This window comes from Rhea americana, unplaced genomic scaffold (genome assembly GCF_003343005.1).
Source record: "Rhea americana isolate MKP2758 unplaced genomic scaffold, rheAme1 scaffold_97, whole genome shotgun sequence".
NCBI lineage: Eukaryota > Metazoa > Chordata > Aves > Rheiformes > Rheidae > Rhea > Rhea americana.
Window position 1 is genome coordinate 2,951,648 of NW_028187166.1, and position 12,760 is coordinate 2,964,407.

At 56.3% G+C, this 12,760-nt stretch overlaps 1 protein-coding gene across 4 annotated transcripts in view; it reads right to left on the reverse strand.

Moving 5' to 3' along the window:
* The window catches only part of ASS1 (argininosuccinate synthase 1), a 28,443-nt gene that overhangs the window by 2,275 nt on the left and 13,408 nt on the right, over positions 1–12,760 (reverse strand). For 3 of the 4 annotated variants that reach the window (XM_085325289.1, XM_085325288.1, XM_085325290.1), the window contains exons 12-14: positions 11,867–11,931; positions 7,381–7,512; positions 724–880 (exon numbers count right to left, since the gene is read on the reverse strand). In XM_085325289.1, coding sequence (XP_085181415.1) covers positions 724–880; positions 7,381–7,512; positions 11,867–11,931 — 354 coding nt within the window. The remainder of the gene's footprint in view (positions 1–723; positions 881–7,380; positions 7,513–11,866; positions 11,932–12,760) is intronic. The other variant, XM_085325291.1, reaches the window with a different exon arrangement.

The following is a 12,760-nucleotide window of genomic DNA, read 5'->3' on the forward strand; positions in this document are numbered from 1 at the left end:
TATTCATTTAATCTCTCCAAGTGAGAGCGCGAAGCATAATGAAGGGTTGGGACGGATTATTAGGAGCTGTTGATTTTGAAGGGGAGGGAAGGGGGGGGAAAAAAGCCAGAGAAGAGAAAGAGAGAAGATAATTTGACATTTACTCCGACTGATCTAAACTCATTCGGGTATATTTATGGCTTATAAAGTGTTTAGAGAGATTGAAGGGGGTTGAGGGAGGGCTGGGGGCGGAGGGGGGGAAGCAGCACGCAAGCGAGCGAGGAAACAACACGAAGAAAAGCAAAAGCTTGAGGAAAAAGGGAATAATATTGACTTCAAAACAAGGCTCGTGCTTTTGCTGGGCGCTCAGCTCTGAGGAAGCCGTCCCAGGCGTCACAGCTGAGCCGCTCGAGGCTGCGCTTGCTGGAGGGAAGTTGAGCCCAAAAGGGCGCYGGGAAGCCCAATTTGGGGGAATTTCCCGTAGCAGAGGCTTGTTTTAAAGCCGGTGTCAACCACAGGCCGAGCTCTCYGCCACGCTGGGCCTGGTGGCACCGGGCACCAGGACAAGGCCAGCTCGGGGAAGTGCTCCCCAGCCCTGTGCCGTGGTCTTCCTCGCCCATACCACAGTCTTCCTCGCCACATACCCCTTCCCCCTCCGGCACCGGGGTCTCGCAGTTGGCTCGCGAACCCCGGTGACCCGCTTTGGCCGGGGGAGGACGGCCCCGGCGCCCTCGCGGTGCTCACCTCACCAGCTCCTCGTTGTACAGGGACTGCGGAGACTCTCGGCCCAAGATGTAGACCTGGCCCTTGAAGACGGAGAGGCGCACCTTGCCCTCCACCGGCTCCTGGGAGCGGCCGATGCAGTCCCGGATGAATTCGCACTCGGGGCTGTGCCAGAAACCTGYGGGCGGCAGGCATCAGCGTCAGCAGAGCCGGGGCCACGCGAGACAGTCACCCCGCACCACGTCCTGGAAGGCAGGCACTGCAGAAGTGCCAAGGGAAGGGATGGGGTCTGGGGGTTTTTGGAAAGGGAGATGAGGAGCTTGGACGCCTGGGGGCTACGCGGAGCTGCGGAGATCTCAAGTACATCGCTTTGCCTTGATGTCCCTCAGTTTTCCCGCCTGTGAAATGAGTTTGAAAACAGTTACCTGCACATGGAGGCAAATGGACACCTTCACATGGGGCATTAAGTGCCTSCGCCTGACTCAAACTCTGGGAGTGTGCCGGCCCCCCGGCTGAGGAGAGCAGCTCTTCCCTGCGATGCCTGCAGGGTGGGCACAGGGGAGGCCCGAGGGCTCAACCCCAGCGACCGCACACTCAGTTCGGGGGGCCTGCGCCAGCAGCAACCCCCGGCGGCCAGGTTGGCTGCTGTGTCCCTCTCCGGGCTGCCCTGGGAAAGGAAACCCTGCCCTGCAACAGATATTCCTGGATGACAGACAGGAGGAGACGGGGCCCCACCGGCTCCCGCGCCCACGCCTGGGATGACGGCCCCCTGCCCACTCCCACGCTCCCGGTGCCGCCGGGGCCCGCGGAGCAGACAGCTCCCGGAAGGTGACACAGCCCGGGGGGGGGCTGACCCCGGGGCTTTATCAGCCTTCAGATCAGGGCACATATGTCTCGGCCAGCTCCCAGGTAGGCTCACCTTCCCCGGCCCTTTCTAGGGTAACACGGCTCCACTTTCCTCCCGCTGTTGGCCCGGCCGCCGCGGCAGAGGCACATCTGTCCCTCTGCGCCCACGGTGCCCCGATCGCGCAGAGTGCCTGGGCTCCCCTCCTGCTCACACCATCGGGGAAAATTTACGCAGGAGAAGACCAGGGAAGTTTTATGCACATCACTCAAAATGTGCCATGTCCAAGCACGTGCCCAGCTGAAGCCTGGCCCCCAGAAATGCAGCCCTCGGGAGATGCCACCCGCTCCGGCAAAGACGACAGCTTCGCTGGCAGCCAGAGCGAGCCTACCCTTCACCCGGCATCTCCACGCCAGCCCGCTGCCAGGACAAGCGTGCGGAGGGGCCGGTGGTCCGGCCTGCCATTCCTGTGCACGGTCCTGTCACTAAGCAGGGTAATTAGCCAGGGAGCCCTCGGAGACCTGGAATAAAGCCTGGGAGATGGAGAGGGAGATAGAGAGAAAGAGAGCCTATTCACCAGCCTCCAGTGATGCTGAAGTTTTATCTCTCTAATCTCTCTCCTGCTCTGCTCACACACAGGTGCCCTCTCACCTTTCCTTTCCCAGCTGGGCTTCAGGGACGAGGCCGAAGCCATTAGAGAAACAAACAATTGCTTTTGTTGTTTCCCCTCCGGAGCTGGGCTGCAGTGACGCGGCCAGGCACGTTGGCCCCCTCTGGCCCCACTGGCCGGGCCGCCCTCCCGGTCCACACAGGAGCCAATGCATGCTGAGCTGGCATGCATTTTCTTGCAAGTCCCAGGGTTTTCCAGCCTTCCCCAGGGATCTGATGTTGGGACCAGCTGGGGACAGACCTCTCCTCCAGGGCTGCTGTCATGCTGTCACTGCAGAGTGCACTGTCCCCGGGTGCAGCTGGCACAAACACAGTCCCTGCAGCAGGGACTCCAGTGTGGCAGCTCCCTGTCCTTGCTCTCTTGCTGTTAGATGTGCTGGGTCTTGTTGCATGGTTTGAGAGCAGCAAGTGGACGTGCTGCCATTGTGCAGACACATTCCTTCCTGCAGACGGCACGTGGTGCAGGAGCAGAGTTGACAGGTGAGAGTCTCTATAGCCTGTCTATAYGGCTATAACTGATAGATCCAGGAGCTATGCAGATCTGAACATGTTGGATGCTTCGACAGGAACTGGCCCTGTCCTGCCACAGTGGACCCGGTGCTGCAGCCTGCTCTGATGCTTTGCTGTGACAGTCGTTACTTCTCATCAATGAAACCCTCAACCCTTTCCAAGGCTTCTGTGTCTGGGCCAAGCTCCTTGCAATGCGGGGACAGCACACCACCTTCCTCTGCCCCGGCACTTCTTCTTGCACGCTTCTAGCACYGCTATCACACATCTGTCTGAGCGCAGACCTCCCCCTCAGACGCCTGCTTGCTGGATGGCTGAAAGGTTCAGGCACCCCCTCCCTGAAAGCAGGTGTACTGGGCAAGCAGCATCACAGGACTGAAAGCCTAGCTACAAGCAAATAAATCCCTCTTCTTGGTGAATGTGCCCAATGTAAAACTCTTCAAATACCAGGATTGATTTAGGTCTGTTGCATCCCCGTAACAAGGCAGGGGTGGGGGAATAAATGCAAGACACATTGAAATAATAACCAGCTACTTAAATCCTAACTCTGACAACTCCAGGTGTGAGGAAGTGCCCCCTCCCTCCTTGCCCCCCACTGCAAACAAATTCCCCACTTGAAGTGATCCGTCTTAATAGCCTTCCCACTTTGTAACTGCCACCCAGCTCTAATCGTTTCAATCTGCCGGCACAGGCAGGGCCGGCGGGAGACAATGGCATTTAGACACCTGGCCATACCTGCCAGCAACCAGGAGCTCTCTTCAAAGTCACATCTCCACAATGGGATCAATCAGGGTGGGGGGGAAGATAAACACTAATTCTCTTAAAATCAGAGACTAGTTACAATAATGAAGTGTTAAAGGAAGGAGAGCTTGAAAGCCTGGCCTCCAGCAGCCACCCTTGGGTGGGAGGTGACCGCAGGTGGCAGCGTTGCCTTTGAGCCTGTTTGTACCGTCTTGGGTTATTCCCTGCATTCAGGCTTGGCTGCATGGACTCTGTCCTGGCCAAAGCACCTGGATGCCATCCTGATTGAAACCAAATCACTAAGGCTCTGCTCATGTTATATGCAACCAGATGCTGGCAGCAGGTGCCCCCAGAGAAAGCCTTGATGCACGTAGGCRGGAGCTCCCACCCTATGCAAACCCTCACCTGTGGAACTCATGTCCAGGGACACGGCAAGATGGTCTCTACCCCCCAGATGGGCTGTGGGAYAGGGCTTGTGAGCTGTAGTAGAGAGAGAAGGGCTTTGAACGTGCCCAAACATTGCTTCAGTTTGGATCTGGATTCACACACCATGGCCTAGTGGCTAAACCATGGATGCACAATACAACAACACAACAATAAAGGGCATTTTTAGCCAGTCCACGCAGCTGCATGTACAACACCACATCAAAACAAGTGCAATATGCAAAACAACCTTAATTCTGCTCTGAGTCAAACCAGCCTAMAGCCTTGACTCTTTGAGGTTGCCCCTTCCTTATTTGCAGTGCCTAGTACCTTCACAGACACACTTTCCACTTTGCTGCTCAGATCACTTTACTAATATAAACCAATACCAGTGTAAAGTATGATATGGTTACCAGCATTTGTAACAAAAGCAACRGTGCACTCTGCCAGTGCACTTCAACAGATTCAGTCTGTCTTTTACAGGAGCCACAGCGTGACTMAGGACTTGCCTAGCTGGTGCTGCCCAGTATGAGGAGGCTCTAGCAAATACACCAATGGTCAGATAAAAATGCTTCCCATACCCAAACTGGTTGTTGCCGCAAGCTGAAGCAGCCTGGTGACTATCACAACCGTTATGGAAAGGTTACTAGCTAAAAAGGCTAATCATTAGTTTCAATGTTGTAATGTTTGGTTTGGAGAAAGCTTTGCAGAAATTGGTGCAGGAATAGAGCTGTGATTCCTGTGGGAAAGCCAAAGGGACATGCTGATAAACTCAGCATTTTATTTTCTGTTCTGACAGCATTTGGAGCTGCAGAAACAGAAACCTTTCTGCTTGCAAGAGGTGGGGACAGATAAACAAAAATACTATTACCCAAGTGGCTCTTTAATCTTGCGGCTTCACAACAATCAAGTATTTAGAAATAAACAAACAGCTTTACACTTAAATGAGGAGAAAAAAAAGGCAACACAGAACAAAGTCTAATAAAAATAGCTGGAGGCAGATAAGGCTTCAGAGAGCAAATGAAAAGAGGCTGAGATTCAAGAGTTTCTTTCTCCCCGCTCAGCAGTGGGGGACAATCCTGACTTCCCKATGGCCCACCACCTCTGCTGCTGTTCCCCGTGCAGTTGGCTCGGCTGCCCCAGCCATGGGAGCACTTGTYCCGCTGTGAGCCAGGAGCACAAAACTTTTACACCAGAGCCCTTAAAAGAAAGTTTAGGCAGCAAATGAGCTCCTGCATTAAGAGCCATTACASGATGTTACAAGTTTCCAAGAAGCAGCACCCTCCAAGAAGAAAGCTCAGAGGACAAGAACGTGGACATGGGGAACCTGGATTGGAAACCAGCAGCACGAGAAGGTACAGGAAGGAGGGCAGCCTGACCCAGTCCTGCCAGATATGTCATTTTCCTAAAGCCTGAACTCCCAGAGTCAGGTTATTTCAGGAGGATCTTCCGGCTGGTGTAACATAGCCCATCTCCAGCCCTTGTCATTAGAGAGAAAAGCATGAAAAGGAATACAGGGAGGAACAGAGACGCTGAGAAAAAAGGAAACAGATCAAACAAGAAAGGTCTCAGGAGTATTATTTGGAAGAAGGGCAGGAATCTCACTGACTAAGGATCTCCAAGAAAATTAATACTGAACTAATTGTCCTTTGTAGGCACAGGACTGCAGTGGAGCGGTGGCACCGAGGGCACATGCCAGTGCTGGCAACGGAGAGCAGCGTAACGTGTATTCAGGYGTGGGGCGTGAGGGCTCTGAGCACTTCTGCAAGATTTAGGAGTGTCACTTTCTCCAGTTTAGCATCACCAACTGACCCTGCATTTTGGCATGGAGAGGGCCCCAGGGTAATGCTGACCTCCCCTCCGGGGCTGCCTTTCCTGCCTAGCTCAGAGCAGCCCAGAGCGGAGCAGCCTTGGCCAGAGCCCCCGCCCTCCCTGCAGTCCTGGCACTATCAACACGGCGCAGGGGAACTGAGCTTAGACCCTTCAAACTCAGCCCATGCAAGCAGCTGAGCAGAGCCGAAGGGCTGCAGTGGAGTATGAAGGACAACAGGCTTCATTGCTGCCTGCAACTCCTGGYGCCAGCAAGTGACTCCTTGTCCTTCACGGCTCCTAAGCAACACTTTRGCAGTGCCATCCTCATGCAGGCACGGGCCGGGCAGCATGACAGCAGCAGCCGCGTCAGACACCATCCTGGTTCAGGGCTGCCTGGAAGCCCCAGTTGGCTCTGGTTTGGTGGTGTGGCTCCATCCAAGCATCCCCCGCAAAGCCACAACGCGCAGTGCCCCTGTGTGGGCTGCGCACTGCATAGCACGTTTGTGGCTGACGGACACACACAGGCAAGCCGGGACAAGAGCTCGACACACCCCATACTGCTTCGAAACCTCTCTGCACCGAAACTCCGCAGCACTTTCAAATCCCCCTCACTGGTCTGGTGGGAGAGCTCTCAGGCTTTGAAAAGCACCATCTTGGGGGGGGGCGAGGAAGGGGGAGGAGGCGGGGGGGTCAATGGCAACGGCTACCAGGCCAAGAACACGCAGTTTGGAAGTGCTCATGCCCTTATCCTGGAGCAGAGCAGTTTGCTTCAGGCTGAGATTCTGGCTCTACCGCTGGCACTACAAGCTTTAGCAAAAGGGATGAAGCTCTTGTGACATGTCAGGCTAGTTACAGACAACACACCATGGAGAAGGGGGGGAAATAGGACATCTCTGGCCCAGGATTGGCAGTAGCCCTGAAGGACCGGCTGTGAGACCTCTAGACCTTCTGCCTTGGCCACAGCAACCTGCAGAGCCAGGAGATCCTGCAGCTTCCCCCAGCAGCCCAAGTAATGGGTGCCATGCTCCTAAGGATGCAAGTGTGATCCCATGCTTGCAGCCTTTCTCGAGGCCAGTAGACCCTTTCCAGATTCATATGGGCACAGCAAAAGCAGAGCAGGCTCCTGGTCAGAAAGCTGCCTGTGCCACAGCACATGCCTTCAGGTATGCTGGTCACAGCAGAGGCCAACGGGGCTGGTGCAGGGAGGAGCAGCCAGAGATGAAGGGGAAAGACATGACTCCAGCAGATGTGAGGGGGGGAGAYGAAGGGATGGCAAATAACAGTCTATGGTACAGCCAAGCATGCTAAGCAGGCCAAAGCCATGACACAGGGCTTGAGGTGCCAGGAGCATCCCCTGCCTGCAAGCCCTCCTGCAAGTCAGCATCATTTCCTAAGAAAGATTTGGAGCCTCTTCAGCATGAAAGCAGGCAGGATGCTCCAGAGACCAACCCTAGGYAGGAGTAAACCCATCTTTTTTCCCCTCTTACAAACAGCCTCAAATCCAGACCTGCATTTTGTAGCCCTAGCCCATCACTATGAAGTGTAACCAAAAAGTGGGACCTGCCACCTTTCGTAGTGGTGGGGCTCATGCAGGTGCAAGGAGAAGGAAAAGGGCTGGGAAGAAGCAGCAGTGGATGGGGAAGCCTGTGGTGGCAGGGGACAGGCYGGAGGATGGTACATACCGTTGTATACCAGCTCAGAGAATTTCAAGGCGAGCCCTTGCTTGATTTTCCTTACTTCCCGGTCCATGGTGAAGGCCTCAATATCTAAATGCGCATGGTGTAGGATCGTTCCCGCTGGGGTCTCATAGATACCTAGCCATTTTTCCAGGCAGGGGGAAAAGCAGAAAAAGAGAGAGAGACGAATGAGACCAAAACTGTCAGCAAATGACAAAAAATAATGACTTGGCTGACAGAAGGAGCTGTGGTCGAGCGCATTCAGTCCCAGCTTGCTGCAAAATGCATCTGTCATTATATTCATGCTGGGGCCGAGACAGTCCACTCCGCACCTTGCGGAGAAAATTTCTAGATTCCCCTCTTTGAAGAGGCACTCTGACGAGGCTAAATGACAGGGTTTGGGAACCGATCCCCCCACCGATACGTGCCCAACGGTCTGCGGCTGAAAACCTGTAATTAAACGAACGACGCGGGGCACAGGCACGGGGAGCGCAGGGCCTGAAATACCCTCCTCTCCCCTCCGCTGGCAAGAAAGAGCACCGCACGTCAGCTGTGCGGAGATGACGCTACCCGGGGGCTGGGAGCACAACCCCCTCTGGGGCTGGCGAGACCCCCGGCTTCCTCCCCATCCACCCCCCAAACTCCTCAAGGTTGGGGAAGGCACCTCGGAGAAGGGACATTTAATTATTGCGATGACTGGGGTGAAGCTTGCTGGCAAGCCGGGGCAGGAAACCTGGCTCCCTTTGTTCCAGCTGCTTGTGGCTTATTTTCCGTGTAACACGTTTACTTCTTGTTTAAACATGGCACATGCAAAAATTAGTAGATGGAGATGCAGGCACCTACAGCAACCCTCATCCGCGATGCCCRCTCAGTTGGCATGGCTATAACCTGCCTGCTCCTGTTCTCCACTCTCCCGTCCCCTTCCCCTGTCCACCCCCACGCGGGGACTGCTCCCTCCCAGCACGGGCACGCTGCCGGCCCCCAGCACCGGGCCAGGCTCGGGGTCCATGCCAAGAGCTACGGCATGGCCACGGGAATGGCAGAGGTCATCCGCGCTTTGGGCTTTGCTAGCTCGTGCCACAAAGAAACCAGTCCTTTTTCCTGCAGAACACAAAAACGCTGAACTCTGTAATAATAAAACTTAAGAGAAATGCCACCTTCGAGGGCCCACGCTGCAAAGGTCTGCTGGGGAGGGCTAAGGAGCTCCTTAAAGAACCGCTTTTGGTGGCGCCGCACAGCTGTGGGGCAGCCGGCAGGGCAYCGTGGTCTACCCCGCACCTCGCGCAGACGGCCAAACCCTCGTCCCTGCAACGGGAGGGCTGATTTCGGATGCCGAGTCACCCACGCTCTTTAATTAAAGGAGTTGAAGAGGAGAAACCCCGCAGACCTTTCTGACCRCACACTCAGCTCCGTAGGGGCCACGAGCCCCTCTCCAGGTACCACGATGCAGGATGGTACCTGCAATCGCTGCCCCCGTCTTTGGGGCTGAGGGGAGCCCTCCTAGAGCRGGGGCTGCTATGGGAGCTTTAATCTGCACCAGCCTCTCCCCACGCGGCGCCCTGGACGACAGCGCAGGCTCCCACGCGGTCTCCCATCCCATCTCAGGGCATCGGACAAGGCTCCCGAGGACRCGGCAGGAGCTCAGCTCAGCCCTACCTACCACGGCAGCCCAAACCTGCCCCCCAAAGCGGGGGGCTCAGCCGGCCGCCCAGGCAGCTGTGAGCCCTCCCTGCGTGTCTAAGGCCCCAGGCAAAGGTRCAGGAGCTGCAGCAATTTCAGCAACGAGTAGCCCAGTCCTTGAGGAAGTCGCCAAGCCAAGCCAAGCCCATCGGCAACGCGATTACTATTCCCGCTCCTTCCCCGTTCAAAGGTGTTAAAGTTAATTCGGGCTCATCGCAAGCTTGGTATCRTCCGGTGCCCGGCTGCTGCTGCCCCCCTGCCCACCCCTTTCCCGCGGGACGCGGCGCCGCTGTGCCCGCTCCGGCTGCCGGTTTCGCCGTTATCCCTACGCAAGCCGTGATGGAAACCTGATGCCGAAGGACTGGGGACGCAGGAGCCTTTGACAGCCGGAGCAGGGGCTGCGGCACGCGGCAGGGAGGGGAGACGACAGCCCCGCTCGCAGCCGCGCAGACGACAGACACCTTCAAAGTGACACTCGCAGCGGCTCCGAGTGTCTATTTTCATCTSCCCGTGTTTACAGAGGTGTCAGCAGAGCAGCCTGACGGAGCCTCAATCACCCCGTAATTACGCCGGGGAAGGGGGGGGGACRGGACGGGACRGGGGGGGCGGCAGAGGAGACAGCTGCTGCAGCTTAAAATTTTCTAATTTGCAGCCGCCGCTGTCATTTTGCCTCCATCCGAGCAATTTCGCTGCGCTGAGGGAGGACTGTCATCGCGGGCAGCACCGCCGCACAGGGGGGGCGAAGACACCCCATGGCTTAAACGACGCCCCCAACTTCTACAGCCCTGGGAAAGCTTTCCGAGGGGGGCCACAGTGCCCAGAGCCGCCTGGGACGGGTTGGCCGCAGGGAAGGGGCTCAGTGCCGTCGGCCTCGCTCTGCAGGGCCATCGGAGGGAAAACGAGGAGGGGGGAAGAGAGGGAGAACCCCCCCGCCTTGCTGCGGGCAGAGCTCGGCTGTCTCAGCAGCGGCCGCCCCCTCCTCCCTACGGATTTCATTTACTTCACTTAATTAGCCCCCCTTTGGAGTTAAAAAGATAATTTGCTAATGAGGACGTGCAAAGGCACGAGAGGCAGGGACGGCCCCCCCCCCGTGCGCAGCCAAGAGCCTCCGGCGGAGCCGCCGGACCGCTCCGGCATGGCTCCCTGGCACAGAGTCCTTTGCTGCTGTCCTCCCATGAAAACAAATACAACAAAAATCGAGTTTAAGAGGGCTCAAGYGGCTGGCGCAGCCCTGCGCGGCTCGCCCCTTTGGCCTTAACAGATTTCAATTAGGTACTTGGTAAAAATAAATAAATAAATAGGTAATCAATCCAAACACATTTTTCCCTTCCTTTCCTCAGTTCCTTGGGGTAGCAGAGAAGGAGGCACCTGGCAAACCCTGCCGGAGCCCTCGGGGAAGCAGAGGACCTCGGCAGCGGCGCAGGGCTCTGGCGCCGGCCGCCCATGCCTCAGTTTCCCCGCGGCAGAGCGGGCGTCGCTGGGGCGAGGGGAGCCGCCGAGGGCCCCCGATCGCCCGCTTGCTCCGTGCGGAGCCTCTCCAAGCCCGGCTGAAGAAAGTTGGCTCCGAGCACGTGCTGGCAGGCTGCAGCCCCGGGGCTCGCGGCACCCCGGCATCGCCGTCGGGATGCCCCGATCCCCCCGTCCCAGCGCCCCGGCGGAGGCGGCCCGCGAAGCCGTCATCTGCCGACACGCCACCGTGGCAGCGGGCGCCTGACAGCGACACGCAGCAGGCGAGCATGACAGTTAAATGGGGTTTAGAGAAATTATTAAATGCTGCAAGGGTCACTAGAATATGTCACTGGCTCCTTAAGAAAAAAAAAAGAAAAAAGAAAGAAAGAAAGAAAAAAAGGGATTTCAACAAACTACTCAGCATCCTGCATGCAAATGCACTGGGTTGCGTGCGTGCATGGGTGGTTCGGGATGGCGTTTCTTTGGGATTTTTTTTTTTTAATTCAGTTATTCGAACTCTGATCAAATGATCTGGGGTTTTGTTTTGCGCCTTTTGTGGCTGATGCTCGTGTGAAGCGGCCCGTGCCCCCGCGCCGGGGAGCAGGGTGGGCTGCGCTCTGCTGTGAAGTGTTATCACAATATTTGCTCGTGCCCTGCCACAAAGGGCAAGTTTAAAGAAAGAGAGCATCTAATTAGGTATTAACGAGATTTAAAACAGAGGAGTGCGGGGACAAGGAGAGGGAAATGATTATTAGCGTTACTTCGTTCTGAATGGGGCAGCGCTCTGCCTCTGGAGATTTTCAATTAAGCGGGTCCTAATGGATGATCAATACTAAGAGTGCAAAAAACTGCAAAGATATATCAATTAAAGAACTGGCTTAGAAARAAAGAAAGAAAGAAAGAAAGAAAGAAATCAGTGACTTGTTTTTGCCTCCTGAGCTTTGTATCTCTRTTACTCTTTGTACAAGATTAGTGCYACYGAGGATCTTAAAAGAGTATTTTCCAAAGCAAGCTGAGTCTCTCACGTTCCCCTCACCCTGCAAGCTGGGACTTGAGGAAGAGCACCAGGATTTGGAGCTCTGATAAAAATCYTGGGAGTTGGCGGCAGTGAGTCAAGCCTAAACCTTGACCTTTTTCCCTCTGCAAGCCCTAAAGGGGAAGGAGCTCACGGGAGCCCTGCTGTCCCCRGCAAAATGACCCAGGCTTGGTGCCAACTGAGATGCTGGCAGGACCTTCRTTAGTGAGATCAATTAGACAACTCTTTAAAAGGGAGATCTTGATGCTACTTAAAGGAGAGGAGCCCGGGGCTGCTGGACCTGCCTGGGCCAGGAGGGGAGAAGGTGCCTCACACAGGACCTCTCACCTCTGGACTTCATCCCGATGAAGCGGTTCTCCACGATGTCGATCCGCCCGACGCYGTGCTTGCCTCTGCGGAGGAGAAACGGAGCGGCTAGCACCCTGCACGCGCTGAGCCCTCGCAGCAGGTGGCCGAGCCAGGAGTCCAGAGGCCACTTGGGGGTACAATAAGGTGGCAGACCCAAAATGACAACCCGTGAGCAGCTCCGCCATGCCAGTGGCATCGGCAGCAATCCCCCGACAGCCAAATACTGTCTTTTCCCCGCCGTGGGAGAAGTGCCCCTCTTTATAAACCCTGGGCACCAGCCTCCTGGCTGTAGGGCACAGGGCTCCCAGCGGAGCTATCTGGCCACCTGGGCCATGGTGGCCTGCCCGGCTTGCCACCCTAGGCGGATGGGACAGGGCTGGCCCAACACCCAGGGACAGCGGGTACCAATGCCGYTCAGAGAACGCCATCTGGGTCCGCCAGATAGGATGGGTTACAYGGAGATGGACTTTTTCTTCTCGTCCCTCTCTCAGCTTTGTCACCAGTGCCAACCTCCCTCTCCTGCCCTCATACCACCCGGGCTGGAAAGAGCCACAGTCAGCCATGGCTTGGTGGCCACCAGAAAACGAACCAGGCAAGGGGACGGTGTGTGTGTGTGGGGGGGGGGGGGACACAGGGCGATGCTGCAGCTGTATTCATGATGGCTGAAGTCATTTTAAAACCACTTAATTAACATTTAAAAAGAGAACTACATGGAAAAGTTCATTCCCATTCAGCTCCGGGGGGATAGAGGCGGAGGCACAAAGGAGGACGGCACCGGGGAGCCGCGCGGCACTTGGCAAGGGGCGGGATGAGCGGGCGTCCCGGTGGGTGCCTGCTCCCGAGCCAAGGCCGCGCCAGCGCGAGCTAACTTCA